The sequence below is a fragment of the Podarcis vaucheri genome, assembly GCF_965113315.1.
Source record: "Podarcis vaucheri genome assembly, chromosome: 10".
Lineage (NCBI taxonomy): Eukaryota > Metazoa > Chordata > Lepidosauria > Squamata > Lacertidae > Podarcis > Podarcis vaucheri.
In genome coordinates this window covers 25,634,122-25,657,523 of record NC_138748.1, presented here as the reverse complement: position 1 = coordinate 25,657,523, position 23,402 = coordinate 25,634,122, and the positions used below count along the sequence as shown (strand labels likewise).

Genomic DNA, 23,402 nt, shown 5'->3' with positions numbered 1-23,402 from the left:
TCGGCCAAATAAGGTTCGCCACCCCTGCTTTACACTGTTGATGGGATTTTTATCTCCTTACCTTCCCCCTGCACAATTGTCTCTTTTTAAAGGATTATTTACATAGGATTTTTGTCTATGCTAATATGCAGCCTGGCACCACGCCAGGTCTGTAGAGTAAATGGTGGCCCTGCCCTATTGACATTAAACAGCAGGTGCAGTCCAGGAAAAAGCATGTTGGTGTTACATGTGCAGCTGCATCCAGAGGAACTGCGTTTGTTGTATTGGGACTGGGGAGACATGGGTTAAAATTCCCACACGGCCACAAATCTTACCAGGTGGCCTTGAAACAGTCTCTTATCTCTCAACCGAAGAGAGTTATTTTGAGGAGGAGGACATGTGGGAGAGAAGCATGGCAGCTGCCACAAAAAGGGCATGGTGTAAATGTAATCATTAGTTGTTAAGAGTGCAAGCATTAATAAAGTTTTTTCACCTCATACAACCTGCAGTAATATTTAATTTCATAATTTCGCATTTCTCTCAAAGTATGTACACATGGGAGTAGATCGCTTTGCATGCCGAATGACAACCTTGATTATACATTGTGCAAAATTAAATACATCTAGATGGGGAGGAAGAATCTCTCTTAATCTTTCCCAAAGTTCTCAGGCTGCTATTTGTCTGTCAACAATTATATACTGATGGTAGAAATATACAAATGCCATTTAGAGCATTCAGATCACCAGTCCTAGAGAAAGTCCTAGCACCAAGTTATGTGTGTGTGTGTGTGTGAGAGAGAGAGAGAGACTTGAGAGGTTATTGTTTATTTTCTTATTCTGACTTTGAACTTTTTCTTTTCTTTTCTTTTTGCAGGTTTTCAGGCTCACATTACAGGCGCTACTGATCTCTAAAGACCAAGCAGGCTTCAGAATAAGTTCACTAAATCAAGATGCCTTTCAAAGCAGGCCTAGAATTAACTGAGATGCAGAATATGACAGTTCCTGAGGATGATAACATCAGCAATGACTCCAATGATTTCACAGAAGTAGAAAATGGCCAGATGAATAGGTGAGTAGTTTTCCACTGCCCCAGATTTACCATGTGAAAACACGCTGTTTAAAAACAGTGTTTCTGACTTGAAACACAGCTCATGAATGATTCATTACTGAGTCATGTTCCATTTGAGAATGTGATTTGAATTTCATACCCAGCCTCTGTTGGGCATTGGCAGTAAAAACATAGTGTACCAATTTATTCAACCTTTAAATGTTGGCATATTTAATACAAATGTATAGAGTGCTTTGTAACCAACCAACCCCACAACTCAGCCTGGTCATCCAAAGCACAGCACAAAGGAAAAAGAAAAAGCAACAACACTCAACATTTGGGATTAGCATTACACACTATCTTAGATGTCTCTGGGTCTTTGACTACTTTTCAGTAGCCAAAATAGTGGCCAAATTGGTTCCAAACTAAAACATGGTTCAGATGATCCATTTTTCTTAGGTTTGAGGCATACGTAAAAGAGTAAACTTCCGTGTTGTGCAGGATTCTTCATTAATTTGGTTTACACTGAGATTTGGGCATCTTCAAGCAAGATTATTTATTATTGCATATTATTGCATATTTCACCAAGCACCAGTTTTTCTGCTGCTGAACTTGGTGCAGCATGCATTCTTAAATGAACGTGCTTGAAAGTCCAAAAAATCTCATGTAGGCCCACTTGATGGAAGAATGCTACATCAGGGATAAACCACCTGCTTTCGACAGCACATTGTACCATCTCTTGTTCTAAAGCAAAATTACTTGGACCCCGTATACATGTTCACGAAGACCATGCAAAAAACTCCTGGGACTGCGCCTCTTCAGAACATGGGTGAGAGTGTTGCTTAATTCATAGCACTGGTTTTGTCTTTTAAAGCCCTTCACAGCTTTGGACCAAGTTATAAAGAACCTCCTGTCTTGGTATGTGACTATCTGTACATTAAGAACTTCAGTGGAGCATTCCCCCCCACCCCTGTCATTTTAGGTGTGGTGAGTAGTTACCGTGGAGAGGACCCTCTTACTTGTGGAGTCCTCTCTCCAGAGATGTTTGCCTGACTCCTATTTTATTGCCCTTTTAGTGCCAGCCAGGCAAATATGATTCTTTTTAGATACAGTTTAGATACAGTTTTTAGATACAGTTTAGATACAGTTTCAATCCTACTGCCTGTTTGATGCTGTTTTTGCAACGTTGTGGCCTTTAGCTTAATTGCGTATGCATATTTTGTATGTACATTTTAATTGTTCCAGTATTTTTGTAAACCACGCTACAAATAAGACTGAACCCAAACCCTACCACTGCCAAAAGAAGCAGCTGCTCAGCTCATAGAAAACCAGCATATGAGAAAGAAAGGTTATAGACCAGGCTTCTCTTAGCGGAGCTAGTTTTGTTTTCTTTGCACTGTATAGCCTGTATGTGTTTACATATACAGACATACACAAAGGGTAGAGCATTCAGCATGTATTTCTCCACCTGCATTCTGAAGTGCTACAGTCCCAGGAGGTCTTGAGCTGTTTATTACGTTTGAGGCAAGCAGACTAAGAGCTAAATAGGTCAAATGCTTCCCAGGTCCATTTTGAGTCAGGATAAAAGCTCTGTTTTCAATATACACACATACATTTTTACCATGTCTTGCTGTTTTAATGGCTTGATTAACTGTTACAAATGTTGCTAGCTTATTCTAGCAAATAAGAAAGAAAGAAACGCTTTGCTTACTGCTGTAACCTCAGATCTCAAATGTGCACCTAATATAAGCTGTGTGAAAGCAGTATCCTTGCTAAATTGCTTTAGAGGGAGAAATGTAGAATAAGAAATCAAAATGTATCAAATTTCATGAAATGCCATGTTTTAAGCAATCTGAAGAACACAATATTTTAAACTGTAATGTTTTCATTAGTTCAAGTTGCTTGTTCATATATTTTCTGGCCCCAATCCAGCAAAAGTTCATTATAACTGAGGCTGCAATCCTATGTATACTTCCCTGGGAGTAAGGCTGATTAAACACAGTGGCCTGATTGCTTCTGAGTAGCTATGTACAGGAACGTAACTTCGCTGTGCAATCCTAAAGACTGTTTGATGAAGGAATAACCCGATAAGTTTTATTGAAACTAATGGAAGAAGTTAGCTGTGACTAATTAAAACTCCATTGTTTTCAGATTTAATTGCATGGAGGCCATGGTGTTTAATATGGGCCAGTTAAACTTGTCACACATGCATAGCTACTGTATATACTCGAGTATAAGCCGACTTTTTCAGCATATTTTTTATGCTGAAAAAGCCCCCCATGGCTTATACTCGAGTGAGGCAGGCGGCGGCAGAGGGACGAGCGGAGAGAAAGGAGCCCTTTCTTGCCGCTAGTCCCGCCACCCGCCTCTCGGAAGGGCAGGCACAGAAGCCGCGGTTGGGAGAGGCGCTGCGCTGCGCTGTGCCTCTCCCAACCGGGCTCCTATGCCTGCTCTTGCAAGCGGCAGAGGCGGCGGCGGAGGGACGAGTGGCCCGAAAGGAGCCCTTTCAGCTGCTCCTCCCTCCTCCACCACCTTTGCCACCGTCAGCGGTGGCAGAGGAGGAACAAGCAGCCCAAAAGCAGCCCTTTTGGGCTGTTCCTTCATCCTCCTCCTTCGCCACCGCTGACAGCGGCAAAGTTGCGCGTGTTCAAACACTTAAAGAAGCCCAGGTATTCCAACACATGTGCGGCAGTGCTCCTTTAAAAAACAAAAAACCAGACAGAGCGGCGGTGGCGGTTGCCGGGGCATCTGCCCTTATGGTTCTAGAAGGAGCTCATGAAGGGAAGCTGTCTCTCCTCATATCCTACTCCACCAGCCCGAGGCACATGGGGCTGCCCTGGACGGTGCTGTGCTGGCTGCAGATCCTCGACCTCAGCTTCCTGCCTATGCATTTCCGTAGGTGAGGCCGCAGCCCCCCCCCCCCCCGCTTCCCACACCTTGGCCGCCCTGACACTTCCCACCATACCTGGGTGCCTTGGAGGCTGAAGACGTACCTCAGGATCAGCAGGAAGAAGGGGCCTGGTTTGCTTTTGGCTCCCTGGGCTGCAAGCCCTGGGCTGCGTCTTTCTTGCTGTGTGGGCGCCTCCCCTCCTCCAAGAACTGAATGCAAATCTCCCACGGAGCTTTGAGGGAGCTTGAACTCAAGCCCTTTGATATGTGTATGTCAAATGTTTTCAGACCGAAGGCTGGGCGAACCAGTGGGGTAGAGAGGCCCTTTGGGGGAGATGGGAAGCACCTGTGTTCTGTTGTCATCACTGCTGGAAACGTCGGGTAAGATAGCACCAGCATCCTCTTTATCCGTTGAGAAGAGGTTTCCTTAGCTTATATTTGGGTCGGCTTATACTCAAGTATATACTGTACTTAGAGATAAGTCCTGCTGAGCTTAGTGCACATAGAATTGCAGCCTTTAAGTCCAACTAATTTCAGTAGAGTAGTGAAACTTGTCCTTCACATTCTTCCATTGAAATAAATGGAGCTTATATGTCCTTGCTTTTGGTTTTTCTGTTCTCAAGGACTGGATCCAGATTTGACCATGCTTAGAGTAGATCCATAAAATCAGTGAGACTTGAGTTAGTAAATCCCATGTACTTAGCTGGATCAAACGCCAAATATGTATGGCATGAGCAACATAAATCCTGGTGGCAAGCACCCTAACATTACAGAAATATATTCAGTATAAAAGTATAAATAATTTTTTTAAATAATGAAAAACAAGATTTACAGTGCAGTCCACAAATGTAATTTTTAATGCCTATAACTGGATCACACTGAAACCCCATCCCATCCAGCATTTGATTTCCAGCTGTAGCTAGCCTTGGTTCACAAGCACAATGAACTGCATTAGCAAGCAGGTGAACATGGAATTCATGGTCTATCCTGAGGGTTTCTTCCATCCATGTTTGCCCTCGTTATGGTCTTCTTGCAAGCATCTGACTGACCACTCTGGTGAAACAGGATCCTGGACTTGATAGACCTTTGGTAATACAACCTTTGAAAATGGAGGCTCTGTCCAGCTATATGGCTAAGGGCATTCAGTAGAGCTGTCCTCTGTAAATTAGTGTAAAAGCAGTGGCGCCCTCAGGGTAGGACCTCAGGGCAGATGCCTGGGGTGTCATTCAGCAAATTGAGCAAGAAGACCCCCCAAACAGAGCTGGGCTGGGTTGCTGCATTATCGAAATGCCACTATTCAAAGAGAGAAGCCCCCATAAGACAATTGAAGCCAGAATCTAAAATTACCCAGCAGATTACTGTTTTAATAGTTTTAAAATCCCTGCAGCAATCTAAACTAGCCTTCCTTCTTTATGGCAGTTTATAGGAGAGCTGAATCTGGCTCTGTACGTATATACTTCCCAGACTTAATCATTCATGCCTATCCCTTTTTGTGTGTTTTTTCTTTTGTGTGTGTACCAATCCATGTCGTTATCTGTATGATTCATTTCCTTATGGCCCAACCTTCTTGTACAAGTGGTTTCTAGGTAGCTTAATTAAAACAATACACACCAACTCCATAACGGCTACAGCTCAATAATAGCACTAACGTATGTTCCTCCTGTGTATGCTGTAATGCTAAAGAAAATCCTGTTTGTTCTTTTTCAGTAAATTTATTTCAGACCGCGAGAGCAGAAGAAGTCTAACCAACAGCCACTTGGAAAAGAAGAAATGTGATGAATATGTAGGTTACCCTCCTTGCCCTCCTTGCACAAAGAGCCATTCTGATGCCCTCCAAAAGCTGTTGGGACTACAACTCCCATAATCCTCGAGCACCAGCCATTCTATCTGGGGCCGTTGGGAGATGAAGTCTAGCAACATCTGGAGGGAAACATGTCTGCTACCCCTGTCCTACAGTGGGAGCTGTGAGGTGCACACAGCTCTCCTTTGCAAACAAGAGGTTTGCTGTTCACGTCAGTTTGTGGAACAGCTCACCCACATTTTATTTATTACATTGATATTCTCCCTTCTAAAGAGCTTAAGGCAGTGTGCGCAATTCTCCCCAACCTCGAATGTTGTCCTCATAACAACCCTGTGAGGTAGGTTAACCTAAAAGATATTGAGTGACCCAAGATCACCCAGTTAGCTTCATGTGGCTAAGTCAGGGCTTGAACCTGGGTCTTCATGTTCCTAGTCCCAACATTTTACTGCTACACCACACCAAACTCTTTTGAGTTCCACTGAAGTGAATGATTAAGCTCCTTGCTAGAAGAGGTCTCTGTAAGTACAGAGTTCTCTTGTCCTGGAGGAAGGCCTGTGTGGGACGTCACCACCCATCTCTCCACTGGCAGGAAGTCAAGACTTTAATGAGGGTATACCTGGTGGGCAGGGCAACCCCTTCACCAGCTCAGCTTCCTGCCAGCTCCACTGTATGTTGCTCTTGTCGGCAGCTTCAGGCAGGAACACCATTTAGGAAGGAATTTTCCTTTGTCTTCATTTGTTTGTCTTTCCGGGATCCTCTTTTCTCTCCCCCATCTGCTGCTTTTTCGTTTCCTTCTGGCTACATAGATCTCTCCTTTCCCTTCTTCCAGAATCCATTTTCTTTTGGCTTTTGGGGCCTACAGCCCTTGGAAGCCTCTGGACATCCCGGAGGGGGAGAGCTTTGGAAAGGGGTGGAACATGGTAGATGGGGCTTTGCCGAAGAGGAGGTCCAACAGGCCAACGAGCAATCCCAGGCAGTAGGCAATGCCTCTAAGGCCTTTCCTGAGCATAAGTCCCCCCAAGGGAGTTTTCCCTTTTCTAGAAGAGTTCAGTTAGAACATCTTGCACGAATGGCAGGTTCCTGGGGCCTCTGTGTGAAATTACGGGTGATATTCAGTCTATTTGATTTCAATGCATCTACTGAATGTATGACTTGGTTGGGTATCATCCTATGTTCTCTCAGTTACTTTTGTGGCTTTTCAGTTACTAATAATTCACCTCTTGCCACTGTTCCCAAGTGGGCAAATAATCAAATTATCTGACTGAAGGGAAAGAGTCGGGAAGAGAAAGTATATTCAGAAAAAAGCATAGGATGCTTTTCAAATATGCTGCAAACCATAGGAAGTTTTATTCTTTTCTTTTCTTTTAATTCAACCTGTACAGATTCCAGGCACGACTTCATTGGGAATGTCTGTCTTCAATCTCAGCAATGCCATTATGGGCAGTGGAATATTAGGTCTTGCCTTTGCGTTGGCTAACACAGGAATCCTGCTCTTTACGTAAGTCATCAACATGCAAAAGGCCTTGGGTAAATTTTCACTTTGACACAGACATCAATTTGGAGTGAGTGTTGATGTTCATACTCCATTTGTATGCTGTTTTAATAAATAAAATAAGCTATTAAAAATAAGTGTGCAATTCACATACAACTTAAAAGGCAGCTGTTTAGCATTCAGGCAGCCCAACACACTGGAGTCTAGTTTCTTCTTTTTCACCTTCAGATTTATTTCTGTAGGAGTAAGGCAGAAGATTGCATAGAATCCCAAGCAATGGCACTTTTTCCTAAGGCTAAAGCATCTCTCAGAGAACAAATGCACTATTAAATGCCATTATTCTTATCTGATTTCTGGGGGTGATGTTCAAATAAGTTTTACTCAGAGCAGACCTATCAAAATTAATGGCCCTGACATGTTCATTAATTTCAATGGATCTACTCTTGAGTAAGGGACGTGGGTAGCACTGTGGGTTAAACCACAGAGCCTAGGAATGCCGATCAGAAGGTCAGCGGTTCGAATCCCCGCAACAGGGTGAGCTCCCGTTGCTCATTCCCTGCTCCTGCCAACCTAGCAGTTCCGTGCGCTGCTCTGGTTCGCCAGAAGCGGCTTAGTCATGCTGGCCACATGAACCGGAAGCTGTACGCCGGCTCCCTCGGCCAATAAAGCGAGATGAGCGCCACAACCCCAGAGTCGGTCACGACTGGACCTAATGGTCAGGGGTCCCTTTACCTTCACCTTATCTTGAGTAAGCCACCCCAGTTACCTATCTTTATGAAATTGTATTTAGGTGATCATATATTAAAATCACAGCATTGAAAACTAGCACATTTCAGAGAAATAGTTCTCGTTCTGAGCCAGTGAAATTATACCCCATAATAATATTTTGAATTAAAACATGTAGTAAGTTGGTGCAAAACTGTTTTAATGCTATGAACAACAGAGGCTTCAATTCCTAACATACTTTCTTGAAAGCAAGTCCCATTGGATCCAGTGGGTTAGACTCAACCTGCAAGTGTTATTTGTGGAGGGTTCTACATTTAAGTTTCTCCATGGGAAACATCAGGTTCCTGAATTTAGTGCCTTTAGAAAGTGTCTGAACCAAACATTTCTTAAACATTATAAATAATAGGATTTTATCTTTGTTCAGTATCTATTAATCTATACTAGAAGAGTTTGGATTTTGGATTTGATATCCCGCTTTATCACTACCCGAAGGAGTCTCAAAGCGGCTAACATTCTCCTTTCTCTTCCTCCCCCACAACAAACACTCTGTGAGGTGAGTGGGGCTGAGAGACTTCAGAGAAGTGTGACTAGCCCAAGGTCACCCAGCAGCTGCATGTGGAGGAGCGAAGACACAAACCCGGTTCACCAGATTACAAGTCTACTGCTCTTAACCACTACACCACGCTGGCTCTCATACTAGACTTTCTATACTAGACTTTGACCTATACCTAGGGATGTGCAGCAGATTCAAACAAATCCCAAGCTGAATGGGATGCCTCTGAGAAATTCTGAGCTTGTCCGAGGTGAACTGGGATAAAAGTTGTCTAGAGTTGAAGCACAGTTTCCAACCCCTCAAAAAATCCAACAAACATTGGTGATTTGCAAGCCCCCCCCCCCCAAGGATTTAAAGAAGTGAAACTCATGATTATGAGCTTACTACAGGCATAGCCAAACTCAGCTGGCCAGATGTTTTGGGACTACAACTCCCATCATATCTAGCTAACAGGACCAGTGGTCAGGGATGATGGGAATTGAAGTCTCAAAACATCTGGAGGGCCAATGTTTGCCTATGCCTGGCTTACTATATAAGGAAAATACTTGGGGAGGGATGGGTGGAGCAGTGCAAGGGTGGGGAGAGGGAGGAGGCTGATAGGTCAAGCTTGTAACCAGAGGGAATTGTTTTCCCCAGACTCTTCCATACCAGTGCTCCTTACCTCTACCCTCAAATCAACTTTCAAGGTGCTTAGCACAAAAACCACTGGACCAATCTGTCCCAATTTGGCACTCCTTTCTCTCTTCTGGCTGCAATTTTCCAACCAGTTGCCCACAAAACACTAGAGGAGATTAAGTTAATCCTTTTTCTTTTTTTTACACCCCCAAAGCTGTCCTTGTGGAAAAACCGCTGCTGCTGCTGTCCCAGAATTTGGCAGGTTGCATCTCCTCATAATGGACTACTATGCAAATTTCATTCAATTCTGCCAGAGAGGGTGGGGAAAACATTATAGCCGTTTTAACATTTCCCAATAATGAATGCTTATTAGATGCATTTTGGCAAGCCATCCATAATGTTTGCCTTTGGTCATTGGTAGGTCCCAACTCATCATTTGAGAATTCTTTTCTGGAGCAAAATATATTTCCTCTATATAAGTTCCAGTATCTTAGCAGCAGCTGAAGGAGCAAACCTGAAAAGTTTTAATTGCATATAGGAGTGAATTACTTAAGTTTTAAGTGTTAGAAACACGGGTTCTTTCAATCTTCCAGAAGTGCCAAAGAGTATAAAGGAACATTGCAGTAACTTCACAGTCTTAAAAAAAAAACACCTTTGTGAAGCACAGTTTTACAGCTTCCCTGAAAAAGATGTCTCTTGTAAACAAGACAGATTTTATAGATTAAAGATAGAGCAGTGCCCACCCTCGAAAAACATAAAAATAGTTTCTGCTCCAGAGACATGTTATATATATATATATATATATATATATATATATATATATATTAATTAATAAAGTTTGATTTTTTAAAAGGTATTTTAGAACATCCTATTAGTATGAACATAGAAAAGAAACCAGAATGTGGTTGAAATCCTGTGTACATTTTCTTGGGAATAAATCCTCTTGAATACAATGGGGCTTACTTCTGAGTAAATATACATATTGTACTGTGTGGGCAGACTACAGAGAGAAGGAGCCTTGTGCAAGCCTTGTTGAAATGAATGTGAACCAGATTAAAATTAATAGTTTATTTCATGGGCAGGAGAGTTTCTACCTGAAATGCACCCTTTGCCACTACAGTGGTACCTCGGGTTACAAATGCTTCAGGTTACATACACTTCAGGTTACAGACTCCGCTAACCCAGAAATAGTGCTTCAGGTTAAGAACTTTGCTTCAGGATGAGAACAGAAATCGTGCGGTGGTGGCACGGCGGCAGCAGGAGGCCCCATTAGCTAAAGTGGTGCTTCAGGTTAAGAACAGTTTCAGGTTAAGAACGGACCTCTGGAACGAATTAAGTATTTAACCCGAGGTACCACTGTATTTTAAAATGTATTTCACTTTTATGACCTCAAGTGCCTCAAATTTAAAAATAAATTCCAGTACCACACTGAAGAAATTCAATATGTGCTACTCAGTACCCAGAGTCATTGTTGAGTATCTAATATTTGTTACAAAGGAACCACAAACTGCTTCGCAGTCAAGGATAAATGTATGTTAGGAGTTATTTTAACACTGTAACCAAAAAACCCCCAACAACACCAAATCTTTGTTTCCAAGGGAAGCTGTGGCTACAGTGTATCAAAAGCTGGGTTCCTAGAGCTACAGCTGTTGGAATGAAGCTTTTTTAAAAATTGAGCTCAAGAATCTACCCAGAATATTCAAGGTGATTCACACATTTCCAGATCACATAGGGAGTGAAAGAATGAATTGGTTTGGGGCGGGCAGTCAATGAGGTTGTCCAGAGATAGCAAAATATCCAGCCCTGAACCTGTTCAATAGAAAGAGGAACTCTTTCCTGCCAACAACCCCGCTGCCCAGTTCTTGAAGGCAGCCAAGGAGAGTCTTCAGATGTGTGTTCTGCTCTGAAGAAATGTAATGTTTGTGCTGACTGTCCCTCGTGGTACCTGAAGCTCTTTTCGGTGGTTGGTCATGGGTGCGTAGGGTGGGGTAAAGCCAAGCCCGCCATGCATTCAGGAGCATTTCTCCTGGCTGGGGTGGAACTCTAGTAAAAGCTCCCCAGCAGGAGCATCACTGCCAGTTGCTGGGATGGGGAGGGTTGAGGCTGTGTGGGCACCCTGGTGGCAGTGCTAGGCTGGCTCTACCAGTGCCCCTATGCAGTCCCAAGTTCACCACTGCCTCATCCTTCCCAGCGGGTGACAGCAGTGCTATGGGAAGTCCTACTGCCTTCCCATTTAACTAGCTCTCTGTTCCTTTTTCCCTGTTGCCACACTTCCTGAAAACAGCTTGGCTTGCAGGAGAGGGGGTGAGTTAAGGGGCAGAGAGAGGACTCCTTCCATTCTCTTCCTCTTGTTTTCTCATCCTTTCTGCCTGAGGCTATTTGGATGAGAGGAAAGGGAGAGATTGTGTGGAAAAGGAGAGCAAACAAGGAGGAAAGGGTCCTTCTTTGCCTTGTGCGTGCTCTCTCCCCCCCCCCCCATTTTTTCAGCCCCCAAGCTATACAAAAGCAGATTTAAGGACAGGTCTGGCAAGTCATGCTACATTTTTAATGTAACAAATATTCAGCAAGCTAAGAGCAATTCGACCACAGGAAATCACCCTGTGGAACAGACAGCTGCAGGTGACTCACACAAATGAGCAACACTGCTTTTGAGGGCGAGGAGCTAGTAGCCAGCCTGCTCTCGGACGAAAGACTATGTCAACCTCAAGAACCGGGCTCAGATAGATGATGAGGTAAAGGCCTTCACTCGCGATTAGGCAAAAACCACATTTCATTTGTAGCCCAGTATTCTGAGAAATGGTGGGAGGGAAGTGAGAATAACTTTAGTATTTACCCAGTTTAACAATAAAAAACGACCAAAAGTTGCTGACTGGCCAAAAAAAGAAAACTCTGGCCTCCTCTTGGACCTTTAAGCTGCAAACAGATCCAGAGCAGGACTGTTACTGTCACATGTCAGCAGCAGGGCTGGCTCAGGATCCAGCCCCATTTCAGGAGTTTCCCTGCTGACAGTAGAGCTTCTTGGCTAGCCTACAGGAGGGTCCAAGGAACAACTATGTTCTATCAAGATCCATAGCTGCCAACGTTTCCCTTTTTTTAAGGAAAATTCCCTTATTCCAAATAGGATTCCTCGCAAGAAAAGGGAAAAGTTGACAGCTATGTCCAGATCCCTTCCAGCATAGCTGATTGGCAGTTTGAATTGCTCTGTTACACAGAATGGAGAGATATCTCTATGCATCAAGCAGACGTGAAATTTACAGCATCAGTGATCAGTGGAAATGCTGGAAACCCAGTGCTTTTTTTCCCTAAAAAAATGTTTAGGGGTACTCTCATTTTCCTACTCATATTGGAATACTGCCCCTCAATGAGGCCAAACTTAGATTCACAAAATGTTTAGGGGCATGCGTACCCCTGCGGCCCCCCCGAAAAAGAGCACTGTGGAAACCCTGATGTGTGCTCCAGCACAAAAGAGCACGAGAAGGGTTTTTAAAAGGTTAAGACAACACTAAATGGCTTTGAACCTGACACAGTTGTTTTCCTGTTCTCCTCAAGTTACCTCAGAATGTTATGAATGCAAGCTTAAATCTCCACCCTCCCTCACACACTACAGCCCATTCTTATCTGTTCTCACTAATAGGTGCAATGCTATCTAACACTTAACAGGGTGAGAAGCAGCACCTTTGCTTTGCTAGCAGGAAGTAAGAGCCATTTGCTTTGTACACATTTAATATCCCTCAGAATTGGGTGAAGAACATTTTTCTAACTTCAGTACATTGATGTTAAAAACGCTGAAACTGTTTGAGGGAAGCCTTGTGTGTTGTGAACCAGTTAAACAGCATTATCACTTGCACACTTTTTTCTTTTCCATTTGTGGAATAAATAGACAACAATCAACTAAAGAGAATGCTCCGTATATATTCACAGATGTATTTGCCACAAAATTAGTTCTGCGGATTTATTTTTTTTAACAGTGGTTTTTGACAAGAATGCTTTTGTTAAGCCCTGATTCAACATATGAAACATGAGAGCTCTTTTGGTGCTGCAGAGTTTTCTCAGCTCCGCGGTGCATGTTTTGAATTTGCAGAAAGCCGGCGTTGTTCATGTTTTCATACCATTCCCCGGGTTGGTACTGGCAGTAGTCAGCCTGTCTCAACCACAACCCATACAGCAAACAATCTGTTCATGCTGTTTTATTGGAAGCCGTGGAAAATACCAAGTTTATGCCTAGCAACCTGCAGCAGATTTTGAGGGCAAGGAAGGACAGCAGATTAGAATATTGTTCCCTGTTCCCCTATTTACTTGCAAAGACCATCCTGGGCTTGCCATGGGGAGCTCAGGACTAGAAACCACATTACTGTTTTGCAGAAACTACGACTCGGGGCTCTTGAATAAACATCTGTGACTAAGCACGAGTCACCAGAGACTTCTTCCTATCCAATTCAAACACTGGCCACAGCTACTGATGGCTTGAACAGAAACATGATTAGTAGCAGTTCTTGTTAGCTTATTTAAAGAACTGCTCAGCCATTAGGTAATGTGCTGAAAACTCAGGAAAGACCGTCTCATGGCATGGGTTCCCCCCACCCCCGCAAAGTACAACTTCTTGCAGTTTAGAGATCCAGTACTAACATATTATGCTAAGCTATGGTTCACCATTACACGCATGAGCTTCAGGGTCCACATGCTCCCCACCAAGACATTTGTTCATATAGCACAGCCACAGGGAGGAGATCAGAAGCTTTTGCTTCAATGAACAGTGGTTATTTGTTGTGTCTGAACCCAGACAAGCATTAGTTAAGTTACAGATAGGTAGCCGTGTTGGTCTGCCATAGTCAAAATAAAAAAATTCCTTCCAGTAGCACCTTAAAGACCAACTAAGTTAGTTCTTGGTATGAGCTTTCGTGTGCATGCACACTTCTTCAGATACACATTAGTTAAGTAAGGTTAAGTAAGGTTTAGGGAAACCATGGATTATAATCCTGTTTCTCTAAACCAGGCTTCCTCAACCTCGGCCCTCCAGATGTTTTTGGCGTACAACTTCCATGATCCCAAGCTAGCAGGACCAGTGGTCAGGGGTGATGGGAATTGTACTCTCAAAACATCTGGAGGGCCGAGGTTGAGGAAGCTTACTCTAAACCATGGTTAACACTAACCACAGTTCTTAGTTTGGATGGGGGGGGTGAAATACCTACATTCATTTATTCATAGGCCTCTTCAAAACCAATAAATATGCAAATCAATACAATGAAATACAATTACAGATACAAATCACAAGCTCAAGTGTAAAACTGGGTAGACCTGTGGAGATCAAATAGAGGCTAGCCTGGGAATGGAAGTGAACATTTCCCATTTCATCCTCCCAGCTTCTGCAGTGGAGGGAAGGAAAAGGAGGAGTATGAAAGCCTGAGGCTTACCTAGGCTTGTTTCTAATATACTAAACCTTGGTTTAGCATTATATCTGAACACAACCATTATCGGCTTCTAGAATCAATTTTGCTAATGGGAGAGGATGTTTTCTTTCTTAAGAGAAATTCCGCAGGAATGATGCTTATCCAAAGTGGCCATACAAAGTGGTCTAACAACATGTGCCAGATGTGCCAGGGACATTATTCATTTCCTTGCTTGAATACAAAGGACAATAGTCTGAATGGAAATCACTACAAGAGCATATAACTCCCAGCTGTGTCATATATTTAAACATTTTCTTAATAGGACTCTTGTCTATTCAGACTAATTTATCTTGCTGGCTTGCATCAAGGTACTAAATATAGCTGCATTTGTAACTAACCACCACACCGTTTTCATACCATATTCATTTGAAGAGCTTTACACTGCTTGGTCCAATTTATGGTACTAATTTATTGAGTGAGACTATTTGGAGAGTCTGGCTTTGAGCATCTGCTGTAGCATTAGCCAGCACATGAGCAATGCCGTCTGTACCCAGGCCTTAATAAAAGGAGGCCCAACTTTGGCTCATACCATAATACTTGCAAGACACAAAAGAGCTCTTAGAAACTATAGCTTCCATTATATACCCCACACTTCAGTTCCATACAAAATATGGGTGGTGGTTTTCCCTATGTCTATAAAAATGTACAAAGACAATAAACAGCTTCCCTTGCCATATCACTGCTGTTATTAGTTTATTATATTTATAAGGCCCCTTTTCACACACAAAAATGAACTCAGAGTGACTTGCAGAAACAAACATGAAAAACAAATATAAAAACCAGCCACAATAATATGCATAAAAGAGCAAATCCAATTCAACACCACCTCACCCAAAATAGGCAGAGAATTAAATGCCAATGGCCAAGAAAATAAAAATGTTTTTCCTTGTGCCTAAAAGGGAAGGTGCCAAGTGGATCTCCCAGCGGAGAGCATTCCACAGCTTTCCTAGGAAGCCTAGTTTAGGTAACACACCACCATTCATTATATGGATAGAGAGTTTGGCCAAAACAGTAGCCCTTAATTGAAAATTAAATTTAAAAGTTCTGGTGGCAGTGTAGCTTAGCTATTGACTTTCCAATTAACACAAGGCTATCCTGTTCTGAGGGCTAAACGGGGGTCAGAAAATCTCATAATTATTCTGATATTAAAATTCCCCAATAAATCCATATGGGGCTCTGGGTTAAACTAGGATGGACAAACGGATAGACCCACGGATAGACCCCAATTCACCCCACACTTCAGGCACAAAATTTTGCGATGAACCTTCAATATTTTGGATGTTGCGGAAATTTCTGTAAGCACAAAGACAGCCTTTATCCTACTGCTACGACCACCACTACATCTCCCCCCCACTCCTTTTTTGGGGGGTGGAGGGGGGCTGAGGACACACTACACAAGGTTTGTAACTCTAAATATATTCTGCTTGGATCATGCAGCCAAATTTGCTGGAGACAAATAACCTAAAACTGATGGAGATACACTATAAAATCTTGGTCAGCCAATTAGTTTAGCCACTCAGCAATACTCTAAATAAGCAATTTAATTGGTTTTATACTTATAATTCAAGTCAACAACATTCCTTTCTCAGATAGTTTGCTGATGTAAACAATAATTTAACAGGGCAACTTCACATCCCATGAATTCTCTGCTTTATGAACTTCTGCATAGGCTCTTGCAGGAATGGGGATAACATTTGGCAAGCGTAAAATAATTTCCCTCCCTTTGACCAATGTATTTTTTTAAAAAAAAATTAATAGACCCAGGCCTTTGATCACTCCATAGGAAGATGAATGGCCTGTGATTTAGAGCTCTGAGTTCTTCTAAACCAGGCATCCCCAAACCCAGCCCTCCAGATGTTTTGGGACTACAATTCCCATCATCCCTGACCACTGTTAGCTAGGGATGATGGGAGTTGTAGCCCCAAAACATCTGGAGGGCCGAGTTTGGGGATGCCTGTTCTAAACTATCAATTTTTACAGGAAATATCTTAACATTCATTCCATTTGCTTGTCACCTGGACACTACTGAGTCATTCTGTTTCCAGTGGCTGAAACAATATTTCTACCACTGTTCCAAATTCAGTGCAGTACAGGACCGGGCTTATTATATAACGATGATATATTTTTCTTTCTTATTTCCTTTTTTTATAGGTTGCTTTTGATTTCAGTGACGTTGCTGTCTATTTATTCAATAAACCTCCTGTTGTTGTGTGCAAAGGAAACAGGTAATTCATAAGAACGTTGTACAATTCAATAGCAATGAAGGTGACAGGGTGAAGTACATGGAGAATAAAATAAATGTTTTTGTCCCCACCCCCCCATCAGTGCTATAATAGTGCGGGTGGGGGGAAACTTTAGTAGTGGTCCTGAATACAATAGAAAACATTAAATGCACTTTACTTCACCAGAGAAATTGAAGCCTTGCAGAAGTGTGTCAAAGGAAGCGATAATCGAGCCTTCTATTCATGAAGGCAGAAACAGACTCAGGTGAGACTGCAGGAAACAGAGCAGAACCAGTTCTTGATGGATTGCATTTTCTGCCTCGAAACTCCCCATCCTATGCTTTAACAAAGTACCAGAGGATGGAGGGTATAAAGACACAGCGTAAATGACAACAGTGCATAAAGGAAGTGCATGTAGCGTCTCGATTTCCTAAGCTAGATAAAGGAACATTCCTACTGCTGGTGCCATGTCAACTTAAAGTGTTCTTATGTATTGGCCAACCCTAAACAAATGTATCCTTGGTCTAACTGCAGATCCTTCAGTATACCAAAGGAAGCGAACATTGTTGGAAACAGGGAGGTTCTCTAATTTCCTGTACAGTGTGTTTCTGAACTGCACCCGTTAGGGATCAACAACACGAAAGGGTTGTTTCCTTAATGCCCTGCTTGTGAACTTCCTAGGGCATCTGGTTGGCCACTGTATGAAACAGGATTCTAACCAGATGAACCGTTGATCAGATCCAGCAGAGCTCTTCTAATGTTTGGTGGTTTATTGTGCCCCAAGAGTTGTGTTGTATCATGTTCTTCTTTATTCTTTTTAACTTTTCACCCTTTTTAATATTTTAAAACTCCGTTAAGAGTTTGGGTGTAATCTTCGACACCTCCCTTTCCATGGAGGCGCAGATTGCAGCTATAACAAAGTTGGCATTTTTCCATCTCCGCCAAGCTAAGCAGTTGGCTCCTTACCTCTCTCGCCCTGACCTAGCCACTGTGATCCATGCGACGGTCACCTCTAGACTGGATTATTGTAACTCGCTCTACGTGGGGCTGCCCTTGAGACTGACCCAGAAACTCCAGCGGGTGCAGAATGCTGCAGCGAGACTCCTTATGAGGTCTTCGCTGCGAGATCACATTCACCCGGTGCTATACCAGCTGCACTGGCTCCCGGTGGAGTACAGGATCAGGTTTAAGGTGCTGGTTTTAACCTTTAAAGCCCTATACAGCCTAGGACCCTCGTACCTACGGGACCGCCTCTCCTGGTATGCCCCACAGAGAAACTTACGGTCTTCAATAAAAACATCTTGAAGGTCCCAGGCCACAGAGAAGTTAGGCTGGCCTCAACTAGAGCCAGGGCTTTTTCAGCTGTGGCTCCGATCTGGTGGAACACTCTGTCACAAGAGACCAGGGCCCTGTGGGACTTGACATCTTTCTGCAGGGCCTGCAAGACAGAGCTGTTCCACCAGGCCTTTGGCCAGGGCACAGCCTGACTCCCTCCCTCGGCAATCTTTGCGGAGCTCTGGCCCAATGGTTGCCAGTGGCTTGAATTAATTAATTTTATAATGAATGATTTTAGAATGTTGTTTATGCTGTACTTTTGTACTGTTTTATTGTTGTTAGCTGCCCTGAGCCCGGCTTCGGCTGGGGAGGGCGGGATATAAATAAAATTTATTATTATTATTATTATTATTATTATTATTATTATTATTAATTCTCAGATTGTAAGATTATATCCAAAAATGAATTTTTAAAGAAAGAATTTGAAGTGAAATAAAAGGAAAAGTTTGGTGGTTATTCTCTGAGAGGTCATAGAGCTCAGTCTGCCTAGTTACATGACCTAGCAAAAATAAAATTATGATGATGCAAATGCTATGATTGGGCTTTACAATGCTTGGTGTTCCACTTGTTCCTAGAACTCTCGATATTCAATTTCCTGCTGTTTCAGATATGTACATTTGCCCAAACATATTCAGGTTAAAGGAGCTTACTGAAGTGTTTGAACAGAAGCATTACAAATGTCAAGGGGGTGGGAGCAAGGAGATTTCATTTTGCGTTGAACTCCACCTCTCTAAGTATAAGTGACAACTTCTGACATTTTGGAAATGTATGATAAGCTGGGTGGACTACAGAGGTGAACACAGAATTATGAATGGTGTGTGTGTGTGTAGATGAGAGTGCGAGAACTGTAAATGACTTGCCATTGTTGTATCATATCATGACTCTTTTCCAACTTGGTTTAACCAGGCTGCATGGTTTATGAAAAACTTGGCGAGCAAATCTTTGGCACCCCGGGGAAGTTTATTGTTTTTGGATCCACGTCTCTTCAGAACACTGGAGGTAAATGCTGTGTGCTTAAAGGTGACCTTTTGGCATTTTCAGTCTCCCTAGTACCACTGTACTCTGCTCAAACTTAAATTCTCGCTGCATTGTAATAAATGTGTATTAGGAAGGATATCTAGTGTTTCTGCTGTCTTGGCTATTTGGATTCACCTTCTTCCCATATGCCTTTGCTCCTCCTTCTGCCGGTTCTAATAAAGAGACCAGTATGCTTCCAAGGATAAATGGAAGTCTAGCAATTCCTTCCCCCCACCCTTTTTTTTGGAAACCCTTTCCTAGTATGAGTCATGTTAATGACATCAGGTGAGTTTGCCGGCCCAGTTATTCTATTTCTATAGGACTATCCCTGGGTTATATTCAATGCATAGACTGAAGCCTGGAGGCCACTTCAAATGAGACCTTTTGTATTTGGTTATGGTTCCTGACTTGAGTACAAAAAAACTTATGCTGTGTGTCTCAGTTTCAAATGATGTATTTTGAGTGACTTGTCTCTTTAAAATGCACACAGATGGTGAGTGGGAAAGGATTGGGCCACTTCTGATGCATATATGAAAGGCATAAGCTACTGACCATACAGGCATGTGACATTTAGACATCCCTGTGAGATACACAAACAGAGGGCAGGTTCAGATATAACATTTCTGGTCCATTGGGAATGGGCAAGCAACCTGAGCATTCCTGCATTCCCTTTATTTTCAGTAATATCTGCACTGGGTTTGAGTGCTACCTGCAAGCCAGGATTGCAAACCACAGCTTGATACTGGTTTGCAATCCTGGCTTCCTGGAAGCAGTTAAAACCATAGTTTCCTCATCCAGATAACATAGGGATACTGCAGTTTAACAGACTAGGCACTCTTCTCTGCAACTGGGTGTGCAAGAAGAGGAGGAAGGAGCCCTCAATCTCATCACTCGTTCACATGTCAACATACCACAGTTTATTGGACCACCAATATTAATCTCTGAACCCACTCACAGTGTGTATTTTGTACTTGGGGATATCATAGCTGAATAATCAAAAAGACTCATTTGAATTGACCCTGAGGGTAGCACAGAGAAAAACCAAGCACACGGCAGTGTCTTGGCATCATGACTGATTATGTTCCCTTTCTAACAAGACCTTGTTTTCCCCAGCAATGCTGAGCTATCTCTTCATAGTTAAAAATGAACTACCTGCTGCCATAAAGTTCCTTATGGGAGAAGAAGAAACATTTTCGTAAGTTTAATTTGTGGCTTTGCTGACTGGACTAATTGGTTAGTCGGTCTAAGGCAAGGGTTTATCAAAAGTATTCCGTGCTAGAAATGTTATAGGCTGCTCTCATGCTGGTTCTGAATGCTAGGTGTTACGTCACAACTTCTTATGGGATTATTAAAGGCAGAGAAATAAAAAGAAACAAAATATAAGCCTGAAGTTATCTATTCTGTGCTGCTTCAGTTGTTTGTTTTGTTTTTCTGAAAACTCTATAATAATAAACAAAGCATTATTATTCAAGTTCTTGGGGGGGAAATGCACCGTTGAGATATAATATATCCCAATACTAAACTAAACAGAAAATTCCATTAGGGAAGTGGCAAACCACTCACAGATATATATTTTTCATGCTAGATCAGCCTTCACCAGCCTGGTACCCTCCAAAGGTTAGGACTACAATTCCCATCAGCCTCCAGCAATGTGCTAAAGAGACAAACTGAGCAGTTGTATTCAACTAACTTTTACTTAAGAGCAAACCTATTATTAGACTTTAGTTAGTCATGGCCATTAATTTCAATGGGTCTACCCTGAAAAACCTAGCAGTTCGAAAGCACGTCAAAGTGCAAGTAGATAAATAGGTACCACTCCGGCGGGAAGGTAAACGGCGTTTCCATACGCTGCTCTGGTTTGCCAGAAGCAGCTTAGTCATGCTGGCCACATAACCTGGAAGCTGTACGCCGGCTCCCTCGGCCAATAAAGCGGGATGAGTGCCCCAACTCCAGAGTTGGTCACGACTGGACCTAATGGCCAGGGGTCCCTTTACCTTTACCTTTTTACCCTGAATAAAAGTTAGCTGAGCATCAGCATCAATTTCTAATACCTGACTGGAAGGCTTGCTCTGCTCAAAAGCAGCAGTCAGAATTTTCCGTAGTGCTCTGTTTGCAAAGTATAGAGCTTGGGTAGCCAACATTGTGCTCTCCAGATATTGTTGGACCACAACTCCCATCAGTCCCTGACAGCATAGCCATTTGTCAGGGATGATGGGAGTTGCATCCAACAACATTTGGAGATCACCCCATTGGCTACCCTGGTACAGAGAAATGAGTTAATGGGAGAGTTTGTACAATCACCCCTCTGCTTCATAGGCTGAGATATCAACGAGCCTTTTGCTTGCACTTGCAGCCCCTTTATTCCTTCCTTCATGCAAACTGGTAAACCTACCAGGATGTCTTCCATTTGCTACAGTTTCCCATTTCACTCAAACCAGGAAACTATGGTTAACAGCTTTAGAATATGGATTTTAACTCCAAACCATTGTTTTAATATTCTGTCTTGTTCTGAAGCTGTTGAGTTTCCCAGTTCAGACAAAACAGAAAACCGTAGTTAATAGGAGACTTTCTGATTTGTTTGCTAACTCACACAAAGGAAGGAGCAAAGAGACCACATATGTGGACGGGGGTGGGGGGGATTTGTTCATATCTCAGCTTATCACAGTAGACATCATACGCCTAGAAGCAAGGGCTTTTCATTCAGTGCATGTTGTCTTATGGCCACAGCACATATTGCAAAATAACTGTCTGCCTGGTTGAGCAAACCTTTCCTGTGTTGACAGCCTGAGGCAGGTCTAATGCCAATTGGCATGGCTTTGCCCCTCCACCCCTGGCATAGCTCTTAGTGCTTGGGCAATCCTTTTCTTAATAACTCCCACGAAAAAGTGATGTTTGCAGACTCCTGTGGCTGAGATTCAAGAAAGGCAACTTCATATTACTAGCTGTTTACTTGTTCCATCTAATACCTGTCCTGGGAAACAGTATCTTTTTGAGCAACTAGTCACTTAATAGGGGGTGGGGGGAACCCCAACTGTATAAAAATATGAAAATTCAGGGTAAAAAAAAAGTGATGCTATCCTGTCACTTTTGAAAATGTTTTACAGGGCCTGGTACGTGGATGGGAGGCTTCTTGTCGTGACAGTGACATTCTGTATAATCCTTCCCTTGTGTCTTCTTAAAAATTTAGGTAAGGATAGATACCTTCTTTAGTTTGAAGTATGGTTCTTAGACTTAATATTCAGGGTATATTCCAATCATGGAAGGCCACATTCTGTTGCAAGCATATTTGTTAGCTCCAGAATAAACTATGCACAGGGAACCTTATAATATAAGAAGCCTAAGTTACAATTTGGTACTGTCTGAATACATCTGGCTGTCTGAACCTGAGACAAAATAATGTAGTCGCTTGGTATTTTCTATTTCTGAACACTGATTATGAAAGAAAAAAAAAGATTTCTTTCCCCCTAAGGCAATGTAAATAAAGTTGGGTAGTCTCTCTCCCTCTTTCTCTCTTAAAAATACTGTTAACATATATTTTGTTCCTAAAATAAGGGAAGGTTCTGTTAAACATCACCTTTAAGAAAAGGTGAGCAATTCTACATAAAGCACAGACTAGTAAACACCTCGGGACATTCATTAGTCTAAGATATTTTAAATTGACTTTGACACTCACTAAGCCTGGCTCCAGAACCCTCTTTCCACAGTTTCACTTTTTGCCAACCCTTCACTCCTTGCTCTGTACAAGGCCTCAACAATTCAGCTTTTAGCTGCCTGTTACTGTCATGTCTCCAGACAAACTTTCCTTCTCCAGAAGCCAAACTAGTACACTGAAAAATGCCCATTTGTTTTTCATGGTATAATAATACATGTTATTTAACTGGATTTTTCCATTCAGGGAAAACCCTATAGACTTTTCACTGTGCATTTGAAGACAGGATAAGAATGTGACGACAAAATTGTCTTTCGCAGTCAAGAACCCTCTGTAATTCCACTTGATGTTTGCTCCTTAATGAATCATCTTTCCTCCCGCAAAGATTGAATTGTTTGAGCCAGGATTCTAAAAATGTAAAGATATGCTATCAGAACCGTTGGTGTTACTCCTGCTTCAACATGGAGAAGCATTGAGTCCTTCTGAGTGACGCAAATGGTTGCCAAAAATAAAAATCCAAATGAAAAGTTAACTAACAGTGCAATCCTAACCATGTCTACTCTGAATTCAGTGGTAAATGAAGTTAGGTTTACAGCAATAATAACGTGTAAGTGCCTTTCGGTGGCACCC

At 42.5% G+C, this 23,402-nt stretch overlaps 1 protein-coding gene across 1 annotated transcript in view; it reads left to right on the top strand.

The window, feature by feature from the left end:
* The window catches only part of SLC38A1 (solute carrier family 38 member 1), a 38,775-nt gene that overhangs the window by 8,719 nt on the left and 6,654 nt on the right, over positions 1 to 23,402 (top strand). The window contains exons 2-8 of the mRNA XM_082239743.1: positions 853 to 1,047; positions 5,623 to 5,698; positions 7,099 to 7,214; positions 16,701 to 16,774; positions 19,013 to 19,105; positions 20,237 to 20,318; positions 22,228 to 22,310. Coding sequence (XP_082095869.1) covers positions 929 to 1,047; positions 5,623 to 5,698; positions 7,099 to 7,214; positions 16,701 to 16,774; positions 19,013 to 19,105; positions 20,237 to 20,318; positions 22,228 to 22,310 — 643 coding nt within the window. The 5' untranslated portion in view covers positions 853 to 928. The remainder of the gene's footprint in view (positions 1 to 852; positions 1,048 to 5,622; positions 5,699 to 7,098; positions 7,215 to 16,700; positions 16,775 to 19,012; positions 19,106 to 20,236; positions 20,319 to 22,227; positions 22,311 to 23,402) is intronic.